The following is a 12,426-nucleotide window of genomic DNA, read 5'->3' on the forward strand; positions in this document are numbered from 1 at the left end:
CAGTAATTACTTATTGTGTTTATACCCCTTTTTTAAACTTAAAGGGTACAGTTTGCACTGAAATGCTCATCTGAATGGAGCCTCTCTCTCTCCTTTGGTCCCTGGCACCCTCTCCTCCTAACCCCTCCCGCCTCCCTTATTCTCTTTTCTGTTTGCCTTCAGAAGCTGCCGACTAGAAGACAGCATTCACCTGCCGCCTGACACTGCACAAACCAGCTGCTACTGTACCCCTACACACACACACACACGCACACTCGCACGCGCACACATACAGCCAGCCCTGTTGGGTTATTGTCAGAATGGCTTTGGAAACAGAACAGAAAGCAGGCCATTAAACAAAAGCTGAAAAAGTCCCTTTGGTCCTGCCTCTGATGCTGCTGCCGTGTGCAGACTAAACATACAAGCCCTACACACGCGGCCCAAAGCAGGAGCTGCTGATCTGGTTTTATCAAGAAAAAAAAACAACGACTGGCGTTTAGCATTTGTGTTGTTCATCGTTGTCGGCTGAATGGCTTCACAATGATGAGGAGCCATCAGCGAGATAATAGAATAAAGCACCTTGGGTTATTTATGAGAATGGCTTTAATGTGAGCAGCTCTCCGGTGCCTGCCAGAGCATGGACCCCCACAGAGTTTCCAAAAGGGGCCTCGTAATGTCAGGAATGCCTCCCTTTCTCAGTCAAATGTCCCACATGTGTGGGGGTCAGGTAACTGTGATGAATGAAAACAAGGGCCAGCTCTTCTTTGTCTTCTAACTGGAAACATAAAGGTGCATCGTCCCCACAAAGATGTAAACCAGGGGGTGGAGCATGTCTCCAACCAATCAAGGGCCACTTCTTAGTTAGAGTACAGTCGATCGCACCAAAGGAGGCTGAATTCTTCATGCCAAACGTTGTTGTGATTGTAAAGGGCCCGTGAGCACAAAATAAGAGTTGGTGACGTGTTGTACAACTTTAGGTCCATCTAGCTCCTAACCATGGATGATGGCATCGTTCTCTCAATATCTGTCATGCTAAAATGTATGAATTTTCTGCTCACTGTCATGGTGGAGGAATTTAAAATCAACAGGCTATGGGGGTGGACGTGTCTGACCTCATGAGTTGTTATTATTATTATTATTATTAAAACTACAGGGTTTTATTCTGTCTTCCTTACTTTTTTTTGTTTCAACAAGGCCTCTTAGTCCTCTCACTTTGTTTCCACATTTGCATAAACCACGACTGATTAATAACACGTCCTCAGACTTTTGGGACCCTACTGGATGTACAGTATCTGCTACAGCTGGGGCTCTGACTGGAGCTGCTTATGTGAACAGCTAAATCTGCTAATAGTTTATTTTATATTTAAAAAAATAACAAAAAAATAAATAACTAAACAAGGACAGTCACAGATTTGTTTCTGTAAAAAAATACAAAACTCTAACCAATAAGAAATAGCTGTATTTTTAAAGTTACCAGCACACGATTTTACAACACATGCAGGTTGAAGAAAAGGTTTGAAGGTCCTATGCTGCCCCCTTGTGGCACCCATAATTCATTGATGTATGCCAACATGTTGGTGAATTGTAATAATATTAAAAAAAAAATTAATTCCAGCCTTAATGAATCCAGACTGTTTTTTTTTGATGAATACAGACACAAAATCTGTACATAGTTTTAAAGATTTTAGGATATCAGAAAAAATAATAGTAAAACGAAAAATATTAGGTCCTTCTCATGTTTTACAATTAGATAATTACAACCTCAGCCAAACAACACAAACCATCTACCATGTGATCATTTAACAAAGTGTGCCACTTTACTTTTAAACAGGTATTTTCCTGGCAGCTTCTCTACAGAAACCAACTTTATTCTGTCGTTATCTTCAGCATTAAACATACTGACCGAGGTCTGGTCTGAGGGGGGAGCGTTTTTCTTTTTTTCTTTAATTCCCCAGCGTCTTTGAGCTTAGCCTACAGAGTTAATTTACAGGGTCATTGACTCCTGGGAAAGATTATAAACTGTTTTGAATGTTTTTCTGCCTTGAAAAAGGCTTCTCACTGTAGAGTAATAAACTTCAAATGGCCTGATAACCCTTCCTAAACAGGAGGAGCTCAGTTGCTGATGACGAGTTAATGCTTTTGATTAGCAGCATCTGGCTCCTACTGACCCCCTGCCCCCAATTACTAACACACACACACAGTGCTAATGCAGTTTGACTTTATGGTTAAATATATCATAATGCAATGTATATAACAGACTTTTCTGTTATATAAAACCATAAAATTCAAAGAGTACTTCAGTAGAACTTAAAAAGTAAAAACAATCAGTAGGAGGCGAGTATATAAAATGAGACTTTATTGAAAGAACAGCAGCATAGAATGTGTATAAATGAAACACAAGTACAATGAGCTCTTATGTAGCCTTTTTGGTCCGACACCAAAATGGTCGTATTAAAACCTGTTTGTTTTTCTGCGAGACTGTCCTATGTGCCTGATTTGTCCTGCCAACTCACAGCCACAGGTCCGATCCACCCATTCAGTCTCTGTTCCTTCCGAAGGTAATGTACTGCACGTCGTCTTGCCTTAATCAAGCTTTGTGAATCACTGCAACAAATCCACTCTCACCAAGTTACACACAAACCTAATTTATTCCACTTCTGGAGTCTAACTGGAGTAGCGTCACGGCTGCTTTTATTTTCTTAACCTGACTCATTTCAGTGAGGACCGTGAACTACAAGTCAGACTCTTAAAGAGATCCGAACACCACGGTTTTTTTCTTCACAGCACTCCCGGAACGTCACTGCAGACCAATCAGCCGCTGCTTCACGTGAAGCGGTTGCGGTGGCCCATCTCTCGTTCCGCCTGCCAGTCAGCTCTGCTCCCCGCGCAGCTCTGTTGCTTCAGACTCAGAAAGAAGTCCCTTCAGCCGCTTTAAAGTAATCCTTAAAGTCAGTGGGGACATTTAGCATTGAGCAGACCTGCAGAGAGCAGACGGAGGTGAGTTAGTGTGCAGAAATCTGTTTCTGTTGTTGTTTAACTCCACAGTTGACTATGATGAAGGATGAACGTTTCTTTGAGCAGGTAAATAACATCTGATAAGATGTTAGCATATATAAAAGAAAAATACATCTTATGCTAATTTGCTGGTAAAAGGCTTGCACTTGTATAGTGCTTTACCTAGTGCAAGAACCCCAAAACACTTCACACTACAGTCAGTCATTCACTCATTCATCCACCCGTTTACACACTGATGGTGGTGAGCTACACTGTAGCCACAGCTGCTGTGGGGCGGGCTGACAGAGGTGAGAATGCCATCACACCGGCGCCACCGAGCCCTCCGACCACCACCAGTAGGCAAGGCAGGTGAAGTGTCTTGCCCAAAGATACAACGGCTGAACCTTCCGGTTACAGGACGAAGCCCTACCTCCTGAGCCACTGCTGCTGTTACAGCCTCAGTATATCTTGTAGAGAGCACATCAGAGCCTTACAGTTATATCAGTTTGGGTCAAAACCTTGTAAACGACATTAGATCTGAACTTGTGGGATATCGTAAGATCTCAAGTGTGTGTTGAAGACGACTTGCAGCTACAACAACACCAAAATTTAGCTCGGTATCTGTAAAACTGGCTGAGCTGTAGCCTTTTCTTGTGTTTGCTAAGGTTGCAAAGCCGCGGCTGCCATCTTAAATAAGTTTGACTTGAAAAGTTAACGAGCTGTAGATGTCCATCCAGTGGTTACATTCTTAGTCGGTGGTGGTGCGTTATAATGAATTGTTTCTGCACAAGGTTGTTTTAAAGTCTCGTTACATCACCCCCACACACATACACACTGACACAGAAGGTGTCACTGGCCCAAGCTGCTAACAGTCAGCTGTCAGAAACTCCCACGCTTTGGTGAACATCTGTGTCAGTTGGTTTTTCAGCGTGTAAAAGCTCCGTCTGCACCGTCAGCACTTTTTCCACGCGACCGGAGCCGTTGAACCCGGGTTCAGGTCAGCGAGAGGCAGATCACACAGACTGGATGTTCAAAACGGTCAGCAAGTAACACTAATAATGTAACAAGGAGTGGGCTTGTTCTAAGGTTTTAAGGCACGGAGATTAAAGGTTTTATTAGTCATAAATGTAGCAAAACCATCTGTATGATGTGTTAAGTCAAGATTTGACCAAAACAGCTATTACCTTGTTATTTCAAAACACAAGATGGATCTTATTTTAAAACTCTGTCTTAAATATTGGAGGTGATATGCCTTTATACCTTCAATCCTGAATTATTCTTTCGTTTACATAATGAATAAATCTAAAGCACTCCTCATTTCTTCACATTCTGCTGCAATAAAGTCAGACTCTGTTGTTTTTATTTATTTTTCAATGATAGTTCCTCAGACTTCCTGAAGGTCTTAGAAAGATCCCCGGGTTACAGACAGTTTTATGGAGCTCACTGGGGAGTGTTTGACAGCATGTATACTGTGACCACATCAGGTCTCAGTAAAACCCAGTCGCTGGGTCCAGTTAAAAAGTCAGTGCTGCTGAAGACAACGGGCTGGATACCTGTCTGAACTTGGCTCGGAGCTTCTCCGTGTTGTCCTGCAGCTTCACAGACTGGGGATCATCGAGAGGAGAGTCCTGGATCAAAGCCAGGAGGGTGTCTAGTGCCTTCACTCGCTTTCTGCAGACACACAGACACAGATCTAGCATCTAGGTTTTACATATGTAGGAAGGGCAAATGATGGCGATTTCCAACAAATGTTATTACAGACAGGTGATGTCATCAGCTGAGTGTCCGAGACTTGGAGCAAAACTGGACAGAGGATCTCCAGTTTTCCATGAAGATGACAGAAAATGATCAAATACTTCAATGTAGTAGGAAGGATTTACTGCTTGATGCCCTGCTGATTTTGTAAGATTGCTCACTTGGATTTTTCTTCTTCTTTATCAGTAACAAAAGTTTCATTTAAAAAGAAAAGAGAGAGAACATCATCCAACAATCTACAAAAAAAAACAAAAAAAAAACGCTTTATATAAAAATTGCATGTCATTGAGTGAAATAAGTAAAACAGAACCCAGTCCTTGGTGGAGGGACCTTTTGTTGCAGACAGACATTTCTTGTGTTTCTCCTCCTTCAAACAGGGTTTGTCAAGTCGACGCCAAAGAGCTCGTCTGACTGCAGCACCTTCTCCCAAGGCTCCTCTAAATCATTTAAATGTTTACTGTGTCTTCATGAGCAGGGAGACCTCACAGCGCAGCGTGTTACCAACCGTGGTCCCGGCTTCAGTCCGAACAAACCCCTCCTGTGTAGCTGTGGGTTAATCCTTTACCTCTGTCATCATCATCCTCACCCAATGGTACACGATCCTCCGAACCAATTTTTGCCCCAATTCCTGATAATCACACCAAAAGCTATCACCTTCTCACCAGACTTTTGGCTGATGAGCTTGTAGCTCATTCCAGTCTTGTGCTGATCGACTCTTGTCTCTGACCTCCTCTGACAGCTCCGTGGTCTGGTCTATAGAGCGGTAGAAACTGATTGTGTTTACAGCGTCTGTCATTACTTTAGAACAGACTGGTATTACTACACCGTTGCCACCATATTCATTGTTTCTTCCCCACACTCTTTAGACAACATTTATCTTAAGAAAGGAGCTAACAAAACAGCTTTAGACTCTTTAAGGAAATGATTGTAAAGTCGTATTACTGTAATGATGATTAGACAGGCACACTCAAAAGACGGGTTTGCAGCCGATTTTATCAACTAATGATCTTTTTGGCTGCAGAAGACCAACAGCTGACAAGGGCATGGAGGAGAAAGATAATATGATCAAGACAACAAATTGTGATAATACGAAAATACGGTTTTGAGCCTTTTTTTTTTTTTATTTGTGAAGAGTATTTTCTGTCTCAACCCAACTTTTTTTTTTGAAGTGAGGTAGAATGTGGGATTGAAAACTGACAAATTTTCATCTCGTTTTAAGATGACCTTACCTAGATTTGTTATCCGTGCTGTGCTGTAGAAGACACTTCCACGTGATGGCAAAGCCATAATAGAAGGAAACCTGTCTGGGGAAAAGAGACGGTGATTTGGTGCCGGAGTCCGATCGGATGCTGAGCGAACCTGGGTCCAGGTTAGAGCACGGCAAGCGACTCAGCGGGGATCCAAAACGACCCATAATCCACCTTGCTCACCTCAGAGGACAGCTTGGCTCCATGAGCGGCTCCGTGTCTGCGGCCGTCCTTCAGCCCCTGACTGGTCCCCTTCTCGAAGCCCTCCTGGTAGCCCTCACCTCGAAACCTGCGACAACAGACAGCACTTTATTTAACACGGATCGCTCTTGAAATGACGCCGGCATTTGGATGCAGACTATAGTTTCCCTCTGAAACTAGGTAGGATTTAGACACCTTGGGACTTCATCAGGTTTGACATTTTAACCCTGACGTGTCTGACTCTTTCACACAAACATTTATTCGGGGAAAAGACTCGTATAAGCAAACTGGAAACTGTCACAACCTAATACACTGAAACCTTAATTAGGATATGTAATGCAGTCTTTCAGGAACTCAAATTAGCATAAAACTGTATTTGTCATGCTTCCGTGTTGACAGACGCCTGAAACGACTTAATAAGATGTGATGACGCATATCTGGATATACTGTAACTAAAAACTGTATATTTTTTTATTTTTAACCCAAAACATACATAAAACCGTGAGTGTATTTAGTTATACTGAATAAAGCTGATGTCACTTTAAACAAGAATACAATTTTGATGATATTTTTGCCCAAAAAAGTGCTTAGCTGGCTGTTGTGTTGCAGCTCTTTGTGAGAGTAGCCTGGCTAGCTACTGAGACCAGCCGCGCATGCGCAACGGACTTATTTCAGAAACTTTTCTGTTTCAGCTCCGTCCGCACCAAAAAAAACAACCCACTTTCTGCTTCCTCTCGTCCGACGTTCACGCACCTCTGTAAGCCGGACGAGTTTTTTTTCCCCCTCAGCAAACTCACCTTTCATCCGCTAAGAGAATGCTGTCGAACAGATCCTCCGCTCCCCGTCCGCCTGCCATCATCTCGCTCCGCCTGACCGAATCGCTCGCTCTACAGGAAACGGGAGGAGTTCCTTTTCTTCTTCGGTGGTTTCACTGCGGTTTGTAATCAAAGCAAAGGCGCATTACCGCCACCATCTGCTCTGGAGGATGACCCCTTCTGTTCCAAGTTATCCAAGATCCTCTGTATGTAAGAAAGTAAAAACAAAAGTAAATAAATATTTCAGCGTTGCATCCTACTTCTAGCAGGTCATTAAAATTAAAATGAGATTCTGAGTTTACCCCCCCCCCCGCCCCCTCTCAGCTCATGTCACCCCTGCCTGAGTCATACTCAGTGCATTCAACAATAACAGCTCTGTTGTTTCTAGTTTAAAAATGACCTCTTCTCTGCTTAACCTTTCTGTTTTCTCTTGGCAAATTATTTTTTTAAAGACATACAGAAATCTACCTCTTATAAATAAATATTTCCCTTTTTATCCAATTCTATTTTTGTCTTTTTCCCCCCTACAACAACCCTCTTCCATATCACCCTTTCATCTGTCTTTTTTTTTCACTGACTGACCATCATAATGCAAGTCTTACTCTGCCCTAACCTCATCGTTTATGAATTTGCTATAAGATGATCTGAGTCTTAAACTCTGGCATTAAAGCCAGCAGCCGATATGCATTCCTTCAAGGAGTGCTATCTATGCCTTTAATTTGCAATCTTACTGGAGTTTTTCCATGGAGCTGTTATGCATCTCTGACTGCTCTTTGCTGCCCACAGAGTATGCAGACACTTGCACTCACTGGCACATGGGTCCAAAATGATCATTCTGCAAAGCTGGTTCTAAATCTAATTCAGCCAGTCTGTTCCAGTTCAGGTCTGCGCAGCCCTTCACAGCAAGTGAACTCCAATCCACCCCCACTTTTTGTTGGAAACAAAATAAAGCCGCTGCACTGCCAAGACCTCGGGAAACACAGTAATCATGCACAGGAAGCTTTCATCCGCACCGGCCCCTCCATCCCCACCTCGGGTGCTGCCCCCTAAGGTCAGCTGTCACCGTGTGTCTAAATGGTGTGTGTGAGTGGACCGTGGGTCCGATTTTCAGTCGCTGATGGAGAATAATCATCGGCTGAAAGCCAAGCAAAACAGTAAGGCCAGTGAGCACTTTTGTGATCTAATTGTTTCCTGATCCCGCATTCACCTTTAAGTCGTTCCGGCCCTCACGAACACGAGAACAACATCAGAGGAGAGACATTCGCCACCACGTTTTTCCACAAGGGTCCACTGATCGGATCCCGTTCAGCGTGCCACTCTGCAGGGCTGGCGGCTAATTTTAAAATGCAGAAGACGTTCACACGGGAAAAGTTGTTTGTTGCAGTGGTGGACCGGTTGACACACGAGGCTGTAATAAACAAAAAAAGCACGCGCGCTCATGGGATGGTTAATTTAGGTTTACCAATTAACCAAACATGCATGCCTTTGGAATGTGTCAGCAGAACCCAGACAGGCGCAGGGAGAACATGCAAGCAAAGAGCCCCAGACTGAGGCACATGTTAGAGCTGCACATAACTGCATTTGGTTTCTAAAAATCAATCCATACAGGTTAACCTAAACTTTGCACATTGGAGTTTAGTTCTTAGCATTTAACGTGTCTTTTTTATATTTGTTTTGAGTGCAGCTGTGATTTAGTCTTTCTTGCTTTGAGGTGAAATTGCTAACCACTACACCACATGCACTTCCCCACTTTAAAGCCGATTATTTTTGTTCATCATCAATAAAAACAGAAGCAGAGCAGGGCAGTAAAGCCAACCTGCCAGCTCCAGTACACTGCTTTTATCGTCAGGATAAGCTGGCGTTCTGTTCTAGTTTTTATTTGCTGAAATTTCTCGTTTTGCCGAACTTTATGTCTTGTGGGTTTTGATTTTTGTTCCCAGTTTTTGGAGTTCCTGTCTCTAGATCCTTATCCGTTACCCATCATCCATCTGCATCCACTCGTTTCATCTCTCCTCATGGTACATATGCTCCTTGGTTTTCACTGACCAGTTCCAAATCCACAAACAATCTGCTGTTGGTGGGTTTCCACATCCCTCCTGCTGTGTTTATTGATAAGCGACTGTACCGAAAAATTGTTGCATGTAAAAAGTGCAAATTATACAAGTTCTATAATAGATGTTTGCTTGTGCAGTTGCTCTTGAGCGTCAAATGTGGCTTCTTCACAGCAGAGGGCGCTGAAAGATAAGCAGAAGTTAACAAAAGGTTTTTTTCTCCTTCCCGGGTACTGAGATCATCTGGTCAGCTGCTTTTGGTTCTCCCGAAAACCAGGACGAAGCTCAGAGGAGATCTGGCTCCTAAACGTTGGAACAACCTGCCCTCTGACGTCAGACAGGCATCTTCACTTTCACTTTTTAAATCTCTTTTAAAATCACATCTGTTTTCACTGCCTTTTAATACAGTTTGAGTTACTGTTTTTTTCTGATACTTTTACTAAACTTGTGTTCTGTTTGTTGCTTAATATCTCTGAGTTTTATTTTATTATTTTATTCTTTGTTTTATGTTATGACGGTCAGTGTAAATTATGAAGCACTGTAGTCAGCTGCTGTTGTTTTTAAATGTGACAGACTGGGATACATGATTCCCAGGGAGAGAGTAAATGGTCTGGAACATGTTGTAATCAGTGTTAGCCACTTCCAAATCCAAAGCTGTTAATAAGATAATTTTCTTTTTTTTTGTATGATTAGTTTCTCTTTTAGAATCACATTTAACATAGAAGGAGATTAGACAAGTGTTGGTTCCTTTGATCGTTTATCCACCTGTCTGCCATTGTGTCTCCTGTCACATGTACACTACAAGTCCGGGCAAGATTGTATTTGATTGAAAATTAGTTTTATAGACTCTGTGTGTGTGTGCGAGAGAGCATTGCATTTTGCTGCTACTGAGCACGTGCAGACCCAAAACCTCTGGCAGGACTCCACCGCAGCACAGCTGTGCAAACCGCAGCTGCACTGCACTCGATGTAAGCCCAGAGTTTTTAAAGGAAAGAGAGGGGAGCATTCTCTGAAAGGCCAGTGTTATCATTAAAAAAAAATTAAAAAAAGTGTGGTTTTATCTGTTAGTGATTGATCTCACTTTCAAGTTTTGGCACAATACTATCTAGAGCTGATGGAAAGTTAAACTTTGTAAAACCGGAAAGGAACATTGAGGAACACTGCACAGTCAAGGTAAACGGTATAGATGCTAGTCCTACACATGAGGTGGCTTTGAGCTCATATACCTAAAAGCAAAGATTTCCATATCAGCCCTGATCCTGTCTGACATCTCACAGCCACTGTAGCAGAGCTGTCTTGACCTTGTGGATGTTCCCCCTCAACCCCCTGCCCTGGTCATGAGTTATGTAGTAGGGTACCTGTATTTCTGACTCTCACTTAAAGGATTGTAAATTATCTTTTTTATGTGAGGTTGTGATGGTGTACCATTGTGTTTGCAACCCATTGGGGTTCTGGGTGGAGCATGGTGGCAGTGTATCATACTTAATCCGTCATAATCTTGTGGTTTAGTCTTTGATTTTGGTAACGTTATTTTCTGTTCTGTTCTTAGTTGTTCAGCTATACTTCCTTTCATTGTTTAACCTTGTTATTTTTTATGTGTGAGGTATATTTTAGTTTGTTTTTCTCCTCGGGTCCTTGTTCTTTTTAGCCTCTGGTTTTCGCCGCTCCTCACAGCTGCACCTGTTTAGCTCACCTGTTCCTTGTGCCGGTAATCACCCCCTCCCTGTTTGTTCACTTGATGGTTTGCATTGGTTTTGTTGCATTCCTGGCTTGGTTTGCCTTTTTTTTTTTTTTTTTTAGTTGTTACTGCCTCAACAGCTTTTGTTTTTTCTTATTTAGAAGTTTTTAGAATTTATTTGTTGGTCTGTCTCTGGGTCTGCACTTTGGCTTCTTCAAACGACTATTCTTGATACTGGCCATGCTTAGGCTATGTCTGTGACGAGGTCATGGAAACAACCTGGTGCAGATGTGGTGCCAGTGGCTGCATTCTGATGCAGTTTGAGAGAGCTGTGCCAGGGTGAGGATATAGAATGGGGGGAGGGCGCAGGAAAGTATAAGTAAGCCAATCTGACAAGTACTAAGGGCCTTTCAGCACCATGATTGCTTTCACACTGCAAATTCACCTTGATCCAGGTATGTTCTTAATAGGTCATGAAGGTTGTAGTTGGGTTTTCATCCAGTGTAAGAGGGATCAAAGTCCTTGACCAAAGTGTCTTTTGCGGAGATTTAATTGTGACAGAAAATGGTGAAAAAGGAGCTGACCCAAGGGATGGCGCTCACAGCTTACCAGTCAGTTGACAAATCTGCTCTTGCTTTTGACTCTAAATTTTGTATAATGTCTACATGAAACCACTAATTCATACAGCAGAACGCTGAGGCAACAGTTTTCCTGTAAAAGTGAGAACCATCAAGCTGTAAACATTCTGCTTATACATTTTTTTTGTCAGTAAGCATAAAGTAAACTTCCCCTCAAAACAACACAGCAAATGTAAACCTATCTATCTGTCATAGCTGGTTTTAGTTTCGTCTTGCTGCAATATAGATGACCAAGATCATATATAACATATCTATACAATTTGGGTCATGCATGACTGCACTGAAACTGAACTGTAGTAACCTCTTCCTATGTCACAGAGGTCAGGGGTTATCCAAAAGGGGATGGAAAGCGCAAACAAAAAACTTCAAAAGGAGCAACTCGTCCCATGTCATCAGAAGGGGGTGTGTGTGTGTTTTGTGTTGTTATGCTCAACATAAACTGAATCTACAATGACACATCATGGAACACACCCACCACCCACCCCCTGCCCAGTCCCTTGGGTGAAGGGCATGGCTGTGATAGGCTGAGCAAACACAAACAGGATTATTCTTTGTGTTTGTTCAAGATGACAAAGATGTCTTTGGGGTCATAATAAACAGAGACCTCAGTCATACGATCCGTACCCCCTCGAGGGAACCTTCTGGAGCTGGTCAGGTTCACGATCAAAGCAAGTTCATGTTGCATCTGGATTCACGACAAAGAAGAACAGTGTAGAGCGATCGTCTCTGGTTGACAAAGCAGATGTTCTGGCTTGGCGGACAAATCCCCTCGGAAAAGTTGCAATCAAGAGCAATTCCTGGAAATAAAGTAATGCTTCAGCAGTAAACAAGTCTTGTTCTATTAGAAACAACTTTGGTGCATTCATCCGTTTTTTGAGGCTGAGTTTAAGCACTTTAAGCTGACAGCCCTGGACCCCCTTCGAAGCCACATCCACCAGCTGTTTCCAGCCGAACGACAATGTGTTCCAAATCAACTTAAGAAACGCAGGCTGGCATCTCAGTGAGTTCCATGTAGCCGGCCTTTTTGTGATGAGGAGGTTTTACTGCCACAGTGATCATAAGAGACGT

At 42.7% G+C, this 12,426-nt stretch overlaps 1 protein-coding gene across 1 annotated transcript; it reads right to left on the bottom strand.

The window, feature by feature from the left end:
- Positions 1-2,318: 2,318 nt before the first annotated feature.
- On the bottom strand, positions 2,319-7,112 carry lto1 (LTO1 maturation factor of ABCE1). Its single transcript, XM_017419559.3, has 5 exons — positions 6,974-7,112; positions 6,159-6,264; positions 5,958-6,028; positions 4,527-4,644; positions 2,319-2,957 (listed from the first exon to the last, which is right to left on the bottom strand). The coding sequence occupies exons 1-5, from the start codon at positions 7,033-7,035 to the stop codon at positions 2,886-2,888; spliced, it is 429 nt and encodes a 142-aa protein (XP_017275048.1). The 5' UTR covers positions 7,036-7,112; the 3' UTR covers positions 2,319-2,885.
- Between the last annotated feature and the right edge of the window lie 5,314 nt (positions 7,113-12,426).

The sequence above is a fragment of the Kryptolebias marmoratus genome, linkage group LG15, assembly GCF_001649575.2.
Source record: "Kryptolebias marmoratus isolate JLee-2015 linkage group LG15, ASM164957v2, whole genome shotgun sequence".
Taxonomy (NCBI): Eukaryota; Metazoa; Chordata; class Actinopteri; order Cyprinodontiformes; family Rivulidae; genus Kryptolebias; species Kryptolebias marmoratus.

Bases quoted from the DNA above. Each gene is read 5' to 3' on its own strand.
- lto1 (XM_017419559.3), bottom strand. From the start codon at position 7,035: ATGATGGCAGGCGGACGGGGAGCGGAGGATCTGTTCGACAGCATTCTC. The intron at 6,265-6,973 runs GTGAGTTTGCTG...CTGTTGTCGCAG, and splicing joins ATTCTCTTAGCGGATGAAAG to GTTTCGAGGTGAGGGCTACC. The intron at 6,029-6,158 runs GTGAGCAAGGTG...TTCCCCAGACAG, and splicing joins GAGCCAAGCTGTCCTCTGAG to GTTTCCTTCTATTATGGCTT.